The 12,521-nt window shown below is 49.1% G+C and overlaps 1 protein-coding gene across 2 annotated transcripts in view; it reads left to right on the top strand.

The window, feature by feature from the left end:
* LOC118224828 (solute carrier organic anion transporter family member 5A1) overlaps window positions 1-12,521 on the top strand; it is a 38,572-nt gene that overhangs the window by 16,080 nt on the left and 9,971 nt on the right. For both annotated transcript variants that reach the window (XM_035412601.1, XM_035412600.1), the window contains exons 3-4: window positions 7,982-8,114; window positions 9,116-9,333. In XM_035412601.1, the coding sequence (XP_035268492.1) occupies window positions 7,982-8,114; window positions 9,116-9,333 (351 nt within the window). The remainder of the gene's footprint in view (window positions 1-7,981; window positions 8,115-9,115; window positions 9,334-12,521) is intronic.

Raw genomic sequence — 12,521 nt, 5'->3', positions numbered from 1 at the left:
CAGAATCTGAAATGCCAGCTGCTGGAGCCAAGTGAGCAAACAGAATTTTCACTAAGCCCTACATCCAACCGTGGAATTCCAGAGCTTTCCTTTACCATTTACCTTGTTCCTAATGCTTTGCTGGGACTAGACTAATTGAGTCTCTCTGGAATGTGTCACTGGAAGCATTCATGAGTTTGGAATTTTGTCAACACTTTGCCAAGAAGTGAGGAATGGGTGTTCCGATGAATAAACACAGGGAAAAGTTGTTTTGGCCGGTTCTTTGATGAAAGAGACTCATTGTGATCTGTGGCACTGAGGAACTGTTTATTTGTGTGTGAAAGATCAGAGCGTGGAGACTGTTATTCTGTAGAGCTCCATTGTAAAGACATGAATGGGACTGGACTCTTCTGACTTCAGTTGCAAAAGAGCTTGAGCGAGTTTTTCCTCCTCTGAAGACTGATGTTCTGGGATGAGGACAGGAGGGGTGTGGATGTTGTGTGCTCGGTGGAGTTGAGCGGTCTTTGATGGGAAGTGGTGATTAAGCAGAATTCTGCTCCTGGTTAGAGTCACTGAGCTGAGAGGAGAGCCACTGGGGATGCTGCTGACTCTGAGCTACTGCCCTTCAGATACACGTGGGTCTCTTTTATTTCCTCTGCTCGCTGACGTCCAGTCCCCGGGAGGAGGACACAGCAGGCAGAACTGGGACGCCTGTATTCTGCTTCAGAGGAAGCTTGTGGGTCTTGTATCTGACAGAGAATGTGCAGTGGGGCTGTGCTATTGCCTCTGCTCCCCTGTCTAGTTGTGACTCTAACTGAAATTGCCCCTGGTTCTGTGCGAGCTGGTTGAGGGCCTGTTTGCTAAGTGGAGCAGTGAGCAGGTTCTTTGGCCGTCTTGGTGTGATGGATCTCTGCGGAGCTGGAACTGGCAGGCACAAATGCCCACTCTGCAGAATAACAGTCTCCAGCTCCACCTGCCTCTGGGGGACCCAGAACTGGCACGCACACAGCCCACTGCATTGCTGGCCTGCTTGTGCTTCAGTTTGTAGGCACTACAGACTGCCAGCTGCTTCAAAAGTTTAAATTCTGCCATCCTTTCTCTGTAGCTGCTGTGAATAAACTTGCCGGTGTTCCCCACGGCTCTCTGTTTGGCGCTACCTTGGGTTTCCCACTCACTGTTTCGCAAGGTTCTGCCAGGATATTCTGTGCGGATAACCCTCATTTATTGTTCTCCTTTTCTCCTGTCTGTTTGTTCTGTTTTTTTTCTCAGTTGACCTGAACATTCTTTTTTGTAGACCAGGGGTGTCAAATGCCACTGCAAGAGGGTTGCGGTGTTTGTTGGTATTTGTGGTTTCCATTCAGTCTGCAGACAGACTATAGGTAGGGGTCACTCTAACTTCCACCATGTCCATCTTTTGAAGTAGGCTATTTTCTTTAATGCAGCCTTTCCGCTTTTTCAATATAATTTATTTTCTTTTTCCTGATACGGTATATCAGTGTATTAGTCCATCATGTGATCCAGGTTCACCGTGATCATTACAATTCACTCTTTCCTGGTCTTTTTAAAAATAATAGCCTACAGCTTTTTAAAAATAGTAGTTCATGGAAGTTTCAGGTCCCTTCATTGATCCCTGTTTCTGATTGAAATCAGTTGTTTACGAATCTGACCCTGACAATATTGTTGGTTATCCCTTCCTTTTCTTTAATTCCATGGTTTGTCATTTTAATGTCGGTCTTGTCAGTGGAAGAGTATAGCCTATGTCTGTTCAGTGTTGAAAGTCTAGACTATTGACGTTATTCATGCTCATGCACTTCAATCCATGCCTCCCCCTAAAAAGGTTTGCATCTATTGCATTTAGCCTATGTGGTAGGGCAATTTCAGTTATTCAAACACATAGTCCTTTTCCAAGCAAGCTTTTCTTGAAGCAGTTGTCTTCCTCTTCTCAATGATAAACGCTTCACAAGCAGGCTGCCGCCTTTTTTCTAATGTGTACCATTTTAAATGGCTTACATATTCATGTGTTTCATTTCAATAGGTTTTATTATCATTTTTTTTGTGTTGCATCTTTTGTGTTCTTTACCTATGCAAGGGTTGACTTATCCTGAACAATTACATCAGCTAGTTAAGGTGAATACTACGACAACTGGCTACAGTGAAAGTGTTAGCAACACTGCTCTCTGCACTGCTGGTGATGGGCTCCTATAAGACACTCTCCAGTTTGCCCTTCACTGTGTCCTTGAGCTCGCGGCTATCTCAGGGGAGGGGGAACAGCACATGAAAAATGTTGTTAATTAGCACTTTCCCAGAAAGAAGACAACCTGTGTGTGGCTCCCAGCTTAACGCTTTCTGTGGCTGTGTTCAGAATGCAGACCTTAAAGCTCATTTTCAGAATTATGACCACATTAACCTGTTGCAGGGCAAGTCACTTTGATGGTACCTCGGGTGCTTGGACAGGAAATGCCCTTCTGCACCAATCATGGCTTTGGTCAAGGGCATGCTCCAGCCGACTGGTGTGCACAAGTGTAATAACCGCATATGGACAAAACAATTGTGGTTTTTAGCTCTCAGTGGTTTTTATTGTTCACACTTCAAAAAAACATGATCTGTGTCGCATATGAGGGGAACAACTAGGGCAATTTGTACTCTTCCCACTGACAGAAATGGAGTTAAGCGAGCTCTGGTGTCGGTCAGTGTCCGTGGTGCTCTCTGGGAAAGATATAAGGTTAGGACTTGTAAGAAGACACTGCTGTGTCAGCGAGTTGCCATGACAATGCAGTCATTCCCCCCATTTCATTGTGTCTTTTGCTCTGTCTCCCGCAAGGTCACATGCGTGAATTGATCCAACCACAGGCCCTGGTGGCTTTCTATCCATATCGCTGCAGTCCCAGAGCTCTTTGTACTCAGAGAACATTTGTTTGAAGCAGATTTCTGTGCTTTCCCTCTTACACATAAATTACTACTGAATAGGACACATTTATTGAAACTGAAAAACACATATTTCTTTGTTTTAGCATTGCTATTATGAATTGTTTCTTTTTGTATTCAGTCAAGGTTGTTGGTCTGGCTGTAGTTTTACAGGCACGTTCAGTGATTGATTTGACATGAGGTTGTAATGGAACCTGTATTGCTCCAACTCTTCGAAATTCTGGACCAGGTCAAGGATTGGAAAAGAGTTATGGAATTCCGTCCATAATTCTTTCTTAAGCTTTGTGTTACCAGACAAGAATAATGAAAGCAATCATAGCAAATATACCCTGGTATATAGATTTTCCCTGGGTTAACCACAGAGTGTTCTAGAATCTGTTCTGCACCCACACATATTATGGCTTTTTTACTTGCTAATTTTTTAGGTTTTTATTGTGTGTAATGAATGATTAAGCTATTTTGCACTACAAATGTCAAAACTTATACTTAATATGTTTGACAGTGCTTTCATTGAACATGACCTTTTTATGTATTTATTTATTTTTGTCTTCTTTAGTCTTTCCTTGGAATATTCATAATATATTGGTTCACTGTGTTTAGTGCCTCAGTGAGAGCTAGCCTATTACCCTCTCCAGCTGCAGCCAGGCAGCTGCACAGAGAGTCCCGGACTGTGTGTGCACATGTCAATCACCCCCTGGTGTTGACACTTCATACACACTGTCCCTGCCATGTGGGGGGAAGGGCACCCCTAGAGGCCGGTGTCTGAATTTATTCGCAGCCTGAAGAGAGAGAGAGAGGAGGACTGGGACTAGGGGAGGGAACAGGATAGATATAGCCTTTATCTTTTCCTCCACCAACCTGAGAGGTACCTTAGATCAGTGCACTCTCAGATGTACCCTAACTCACTGTACTCTCAGATGTGCCCTAACTCAATGCATTCCCACATGTACCCTAGCTCACTGCACTCTCAGATGCACCCTAACTCAGTGCACTCTCAGATGCACCCTAACTCAGTGCACTCTCAGATGCACCCTAACTCAGTGCACTCTCAGATGCACCCTAACTGAGTGCACTCTCAGATGCACCCTAACTCAGTGCACTCTCAGATGCACCCTAACTCAGTGCACTCTCAGATGCACCCTAACTCAGTGCACTCTCAGATGCACCCTAACTCAGTGCACTCTCCAATGCAGCCTAGCTCAGTGCACTCTCCGATGCACCCTAACTCAGTGCACTCTCCAATGCAGCCTAGCTCAGTGCACTCATAGATGCACCCTAACTCAGTGCACTCTCCAATGCAGCCTAGCTCAGTGCACTCTCCAATGCAGCCTAGCTCAGTGCATTCTCAGATGCACCCTAACTCAGTGCACTCTCAGATGCACCCTAACTCAGTACGCTCAAATGCACCCTGTCAAATCCTGGCTTCGCCCTTTATTCCGAACGCCCGCCTGTAGGCGCGGGGCGTCTTTCGGACAGAGCGGGGGCGTGGTGCCAGACTGGCCGTTCTGTGACTCCGTGCCGTGGCGTCCGCGCCCGAGCGTGGCGACGCGCTGCTGCACAGGCGGCACATTCTTCACCTCGGTGCGTCCTGTCCTCCGCTGAGGGAGCAGGGCTGCGTCTGGAGGCCCTCGAGCAGCGCGGCCAAAGGGTTCATAAACCCGCTGCTCTGAAGCCAAGGCCTCTATTAATAACGTTTATTAGACTGGGCAACGTTATACAGCAGTGTGTGTCATGGCCTTTATACGGTTTTCTTAGAATACCTCATCTGAGATTTAGCCTAAATCTTAAATGAGCCTATTTATAATGCCTGCACTTTTATAAATCAAATGAAATTCAACAGTTTGGACTAAGAGAGCAATGGGCTTATTATAAGTGGCAGTTATGACCCATACTGTTGTTCCTGTTCGTCATTCCCGGTTTGACCCCTATGTTTTTTTTAAGTAATAAAATGAACTATCACTTGAGAGTGGGTTAATAGGCCTATATGATGACAGGAGTAGTTTTTAAATGAGGCTATATTACTGTTGGATTTAGGAGACTACGCTAGCGTGTGAGCACTGGTGTGGCAGCAGATGGTTAGGTAAGTTTTGCAGGGTGACTGGGGGAGCCGGGCTACAAATGTTCAGGCGTGAGGTATGTTGAGCTCCGCAGAACCTTCATCACTGTGTGGGCACTCCTTAGAAACCCTGGGACACTCAGTCCTGACAGACTGACCTGGCGCACACACACATACCTGCACAGCACTGACTCTAGCACTAGCACACAGATCTGCATTCATACATACACGCACTGCTGATAAAATGTGAACAACACATATTCATGTTTATACGCACGCACACACACACACACACACTCACACACAGTCACACGCACATATACACTCTCTCACACACATACACACTCTCTCACACACGCATACACACATGCACACATATGCACAAACACACACACACTCTCTCAAGCAGACACATTCTCTCTCGCACATGCTCACACACACACACATACACTCGCACACAGCTGGTCCTTCAGCTCCCCGCAGCTGTCCGTCTGTTGTGCCATCAGAGGTGAAGCAGTAGTGTTAGGGAGATTGCTGCCTGCTTCTCTGAGCTCTCCGTGTACTGCTAATCTCCTGTGTGCTGTCAAAAAGTGCAGTCATATCACAGTATCAGAAAATGAGGTTTTCCTGACCACACACTTCTGCTTTTTCTGTGTGTGGTTGTGGTTGAGGAAGCCGCGAAGGGGAGGTTTTCTGTTCTACATTTTCATCCCTGCTGGTCATCACGGCTAACCTCAAATGCAGAACGCGCATACTGCGCTTCTCTGTGCCATGTCCGTCTGGCGTGAGTTCAGTGAAACAGCGGCGTGTGGGAAGTCGTCTTGCCAGGACGGTTAAGACGTCAGGCGGGCTGACTCAGGCCCAGGCCTGCAGCCAAGCCGTGGCAGGCCTCACGGTCACGGGCAGTGCTGTGGAAGCCCCTCCCCCGCTGGGCGCCTGAACAAGTCCCCAGGAAGCGCTCTTCCTTTTTGAAGTGGGCCGGGGGGGCGGGGGGGGGGGGGGGGGGGGGGGGGCGATAAGAGGATTTGCAGCCGGCCGGCAGCGTTTGAGGGGCCATTTTCTCTCCTCCTCCAGCTTCCCGCCCCCTGGGCCTTGTTATTTAATTAAGCCCGAGATAAGGCCTAATTGATATGTGGGGTGTTGGGGAAACGCCGCCGTCCATCGAGGCTCCTCGCCTTCTGCATTGTTCCGCTGTGCAGAAAGAGAGAGGGCCTTTCGCTCCGCTCTAATCAGTATTGCACCGGAGAAGCTGCCTGTCTCAAGGAGGGAATGTGTGCTCACTGTTGCGGTAAATATGGAGGCTGCTGTTGTTAAATGCAAATGATGCAAAATAGGATTAGTTATATTGCACTTCCAAGTGCTTCTGAACGTACGGCGATATGGAGGCGCCCTCTGGATTTCCTCGAGCTCCACTCCTGCTGCTGCTAAGCGTGCTAGCGCATGTAAGGAAAGGGATGCCTTAACCTGAGGTATGAAAGCCAGAAGAGAGGAAGAGAGCCCCCGAGCTGCTGGTGTTGGGGGAGCTCTTCAGTGGCACTCTGTGATCGACTTATCCGGCCTCGTTATGGCCGGTGATGTCACCAGCCCTTCACCAGCTCTGTGATGTCATCGCTCACCATACTCGTTTTTACGATTCTGCAGTGAAGTGTGACTGGGCTCTCTCTTTTATCATTTCATTTTTAAAATCCTCTTTTGTTTTGTGGGCGGCGCGGTGGAAAGAGCTAGAACGCTTTAGCGGTAAAAGGCAGCTGTTAACTCTGAGCTGCGAGCGAGCGTTTCTCAAAGCCGCAGCGTGGCGTGCTGGATCTGCTTGTGGTGTTGGCAGTCTTGCCTCACTTGACCGTATGGAAACAAGTGCTGGCAGTTGGATGCACGTTGCCATTGCCATGGCACTCATGAGGGGTGGCATTTTCCGGGAGAGGAAGCGAGAGAGAGAGAGAGAGAGCAGATGACTCTGAACACCAGACAGGCCCGTGGCGCTTCAGTTCTGTCTCTGAATCGAGGCCTCCCGGCTCGCCTCACGCCGCGTGTTTCGCTGTATAAAAAGGCCCGTGACGGACAGAGAGCCGGTCCCCTGCCGTGTGGCGCCGCTGTGCGGCTGGGCTGGGGAGAGGGGGGCCGGTTTCCCTCGGTGCAGGGATTTTGGATTTAGGCCCGTGGGCCTGGCCGCCGGCACACGCCCGCCCGCCCGCCCGCGGGCCTGGGGGAACGCCGCTGTCGCCGGCTGAGCTTTCCCAGGGTTCACCGCTCTGTGCTGGCGCAGGATAAGGCTCAAACAGAGCTGTGGCGCTGCTCTTCCAGTGCTCCCTCCCCCCTCCCTCCTGTACCCCCTCTTCCCCCTCCCCCCTCCCTCCTCTGTCCCCCCTCTCCCTCTCTCCTCTACCCCCTCTTCCCCCTCCCCCCTCCCTCCTCTGCCCCCCCTTCCCCCTCCATCGGTTCAGCCACATTAAACAGCTCTATATGAACACGCATCTCCCCTGATCTGACCACCTAATGCACCTGCTGCCACCAAGCTGTTTTCTAATTGGGTGCAGAGTCACCAAATGCCCTGGCCCTAATTAGTAGTTTTAATTGCCCCCATACAAGCCCATTTTGGTTTTTTCTCGAGCACACAAATATTAGTGTTGTTTTCTGCATGTGGATGGGATGGGATTTTTGGTTGGTGCATATATGCGGTGTCAAATTAGAGGCAGGGTGTGCTTACCCAGTGTTTGTAGTGTCAAATGGAGGGTGTTTGTCTAGTTTCATTTCTCCGTGTGGGTTTATCACATAGTCTACTGTTAGACTCTGGGTGTTTTACATCTTGTCTGATCCAGTTTGGATTAAAGCCTGGCAAAATATTGCCTGGAGTGTGTGAGGTTTGTCCTTCAGATTTCTCCGGGTTTCTTTGCTTGTTGAGTTTTAAACGCGTACTCAGTGGCGACTGTAAGGGAGGTTGTAGGTGCCATCACTGGCACGTCGCTGGTCACGTCGCTGGTCATCGACAGGGTCTCAGGTAGCCTTGCTCTCTGTCTGTTTCAGCCATCATGTACGTGATGGGGGCGCTGGGTCCGGCCGCAGGCTACCTCCTGGGTGGGGTCCTCATCGGGTTCTACGTCGATCCCAAGACCGTCGTCCACATCGATCAGAGCGACCCTCGCTTCGTGGGAAACTGGTAAGAGAAATGAACGACCGCGTGCGTACGTGTGTTTGTAATTCATGTTAGAAAAAAACGTGCGGTGTGGCTCGGGGAGGTGTTGGCATCTGCGCGGACGGTGTGAAAACATTATCGGCGGTGTGAAGTGATGACATGTCTGCGCTTGCACTGTTCATTCACCCCGGGGGGTGTGCGCGTGTGACTGTAGTCGGTGAGAACCCTCAATTCACAGAACACACGATGAATACCTGTTTGTGTGGCGGTCCAGTGTGCGTGGATATGCTAGTGTTAAAGTCAAACTCTTTCTGCAAGATACTGCCTAATGGACGATATGCAGCCTCATATATAGCCTATTTGTATGTGTGTGGGCGTGCGCAAGTTCAATGCACAGTATTAAAGTGACAAAATGACACATTCCCTTTTAAAAGGTTTTGTGTGTTAATGAGGCATATCTGTGTGCAGGTGTGTATGCGTGCGCTGTTGATGTGTTCAATGAGTCATGTTTACTTTCAGGTGGAGCTGGCTATGTGAGTGTGCGCGCTTGTGCGTGTGTGTGTGTTAATGAGCCATGGGCTTTGCAGCTACGTGTGTGTGTGTGTGTGTGTGGTGTGAGGGTGTAAATGTGTGCTTGTGTGTGTTAATGAGCTATGGGTTTTGCAGCTATGTGTGTGTGTATGGAGTGTATCCCTGTGTGCTTGTGTGTGTTAATGAGCTATGGGTTTTGCAGCTGTGTGTGTGTGTGTGTGTGTGTGAAGTGTGTGTGAAGTGTGCATTAATGAGGTATGAGTTCTGCAGCTACGTGTGTGTGGTGTGAGTGTGAATGTGTGCTTGTGTGTGTTAATGAGCTATGAGTTTCGCAGCTACGTGTGTGTGTGTGTGTGTGTGTGTGTGTGTGGTGTGTGTGTGTGTGTGTGTGGAGTGAGTGTCTTTGTGTGTTAATGAGCGTGTTAGCCCTGGTGGAGCTGGCTGTGCGTGCGTGTGCATTAATGAGCCCACCCCCCCCCCCCCTTCCCCCGCAGGTGGAGCGGGTTCCTGCTCTGTGCCATGGCCATGCTGCTGGTTATCTTCCCCATGTTCACCTTCCCCAAGAAGCTCCCTCCCCGGCACAAGAAGAAGAGGAAGAAGAAGAAGATGAGCTCGGACGACGTTTCCAGCGACGACGACGTGATGAAGGAGAAGTCCGGCGGCAAGGCCCAAACCGTCACCTCCTCCATGGGCTTCGGGAAGGACATCAAAGGTACCGGAGCGCGCCGCTCCAAAGGCCGAGGCCGCCCCGCGCGGGAGGCTAAGCGAAGAGCATCGCTACAGTCACACATCCGCCTTCAGGTCTCTTAGAGACACGTCTGCGCCATTTTGGCTCTGCTCTCTGGTCACGTACGGAGCCCGAGGCTGTGGGAGAGACAGGCACCGAGCGATGTCATTTATAGCTGCAGGTGGCTTTCATTTCCCGGGCAATAACTGAGCCGTGTGAACGTGCAGGGAGAGTGTTAAAGTCAGTGAAAATGGGTAACTGTAGCCAACAGATTGACTGATATGGAAATTAGGCAGCTTTTTTTTTTTTTTTCACCAGGTGGACATTTGTGTAGGAAGTGCTTTCCTTTGTACGGGGGGGACTGGGTGTACCCACGCCTAACCCATGTGTTAGCTTAATAAGATGGGGAAAATGCTGAGAAGTCTGGGCTTCAGGGAAGGAAGCGCTTTTGTTGAGCCGGTCCTGCTGCCATCGAAAAGCGCAGGAGCCCAAATTCGTCTCGACTGGTGTTTTCTTTATCAAAGAACTCGCTCTGCTTCTCACCAAATGAACCCTCGCTCAGAACAGATGGGAAAGAGTGCGCCTTCCCTTTCTGAGTGATGTAAAACAGCCCGACGTGTTTCAGGATTCTGCTGATGAGCTGCTGCTGCTGTCCTCGGTCACTGGAACGCGATGTCCGGAAAGCTTTGTTGACCAAAAACACGGAAACGTGGCCGCAATGTGAAATAATAAAGCGCTTGATTAAAAAAAACAAAAACAAAAAACTAAGTGCAAATGTGTTGACAGGACTGTGTGTTTCAGGTGACCTCTGACTGCAGCTTTAAACACTTTGAAAAAAGCTTTTTAAAAACATTCGACAGAAGCCTTCTCCCTCCAGGTATTTAAATGCCGCGTTTAGGCTAGCTGTTGTCAAAGCAAATCCGCGGCAGAACGCATGTAAATGAATGTGCACTTAATTAAAGCCTATCACAATTACTCTCCATTATGTGACTCTAAAGTGAATGCTTTAAATAGGTAGGAACCTCGGGCCATCGAATTTCCCCCCCTTAGAAATAACAAAAGGACCCGCTTATGGAATCAGACGGACTGGAATAAACAACTGTTAACTGTTGACTTGCTGGCCTGAGCACCAGCTGCCCGTGTTAATGAGGTGTGTGACCTGCACACACACACACGTCTCCGATCGCAGGCCGCTCGCAGATCACTGTACACCGAAGGGGAAAAAAAGAGCAAAAAAACCCCGAGACCTGATTGGATTCCCAATACACACATCTGCCCCCCCCAGGCGGGGATTTCCATTGGAGTTGGCTGAGAAATTGAGTAATTAACGGCTCGCTCGTTACGATCCCGTTTCTCGATACGCGCCCTCACGGCGAACAGGTGCTCCCCGTCAGATTTCCTCGCTTAACGAGGTTAGGGAAATAGCCCCCAGGATCCTGGGTGATTAAAACCCGATGCCCGGTTAGCAAATCCCGCTACTGTACGCGGCAGGCAGTTCCAAGCAAGTTTCCCCCCTAACCTGATTTCCCTTCCTTCTCCGAGGTCCCCTGGTTACCTAAGCGAGATCAGAACATTTCGACTCCAAAAAAAACGTCTGCAGTGATTTAGTGTGCGGGATTATTAGCCCAGATCCAGTCCCTGTAATTAGCGCAGAACAGGCTAATCCTGCCCCCCCCCCCCCCCCCCCCCACCCCCCCACCCGCTCGTCAGGTTCCCGGGACGATGTTGTCAGAGGTCCAGATTGTGGAGTAAATTGCAGTGTGATTACGTGGGATTACGAGCGAACGGTACTGAAGCACAACCTGTTCCGGTTCCTGTGCGTGCCAAGGGGCCCTGTGAAGTAGCCAGGCCCGGGCGTTCACAGGTTTAACTCTGCACACTTCTGTTTCAGAGCTTCTCTCGCGCAGACTTTTTAATACCCCAGATTATTTGACTTCAGAATACATATGTGAGAGTTAATAAAAGATTACAAGGAACATGTACATGGCTCTCAGCACATGATCGTCGGTCTTGATTACTTATTTAATACGCTCTCTTTACTGGAGTCCATACATTTTATTATGATTCAGTTCTTGTGGTTGTAAAGGACAGCTTCTGATTGTGCGTTGTAGGGAAGTGTAAGGCCCAGATTTGTTGGATATGAAATAATGATGCCCTTGATGAAAGTGACTTTTTTGAGTTTGTGATGAGGCAATAACAGCAGTTTTAATTTTATCAACAGTAAATTCAAGCTTTCTTGATTTCCCTTATCTCTCATAATTTGCAAGCCGTAGTTTATTGAATGAGCTTGAAATAAGTGACTAAAAGAAAGGGGGGGGTCAGGCCACTGAAAATTAGTTTTCTTTAATGAAAGGGGAAGCTGCCAGGAAGAATAAAGCACCGATATTAACTTGATGGTAATAAACTTTTAATGTGGTGTGGCCTGCATGATAAACTTTCTGATTATGCAGAGAAACCCTGTACCCCTCCACATAGACTGCTGGCAGACTTTAAACAAAAACATGCTTATTGTTTTCCATTACAGGGAGAAGAAAATATGGGTGCAACCAGTTAAATTAATTATTTGTTATGAAATAAGGCTATAACAAGAGCACTCTATTAGATTCCACACCAGGGGGCCCTACGGGAACCATTTTAGCTCCAGAAATTTGATTGCGTGGTTCAATTTGACAATAGCTGTAAAACAAAAAAAAAAAAGTAAATAAATGAAATAAATTAAAAAGCCCTTTTCCCTTATTGGGTCTTTTTGAAAGCACTTATTTACAAACGCAAATAGCTGTATGGCCCCTGTGCTCCTCTGCAGAGCTTCTGCAGTAGGGACTCCTGGCATCAGCAGGTTCAGGCCTCAGGGCTGTAGTCAGTGTGGCTCTGGGGCGCTGGATTCTCATTCTGAACCCCAGACCCCAGCGCACGGACCCCCTAGACCTCCCCAGACCCCTGCCCATAGACACACCAGACACCCCAGACCCCCCAGACCCCCACCCATAGACACACCAGACACCCCAGACCCCCCAGACCCCCACCCATAGACACACCAGACACCCCAGACCCCCCCAGACCCCTGCCCATAGACACACCAGACACCCCAGACCCCCCAGACCCCCACCCATAGACACACCAGACACCCCAGACCCCCAGACCCCCACCCATAGACACACCAGACACCCCAGACC

The sequence above is a fragment of the Anguilla anguilla genome, chromosome 4 (assembly GCF_013347855.1).
Source record: "Anguilla anguilla isolate fAngAng1 chromosome 4, fAngAng1.pri, whole genome shotgun sequence".
In the NCBI taxonomy this organism is placed as follows: Eukaryota; Metazoa; Chordata; class Actinopteri; order Anguilliformes; family Anguillidae; genus Anguilla; species Anguilla anguilla.
Note: the sequence above shows the minus strand (reverse complement) of the source record. Positions and strands in the feature narration are given on the sequence as shown.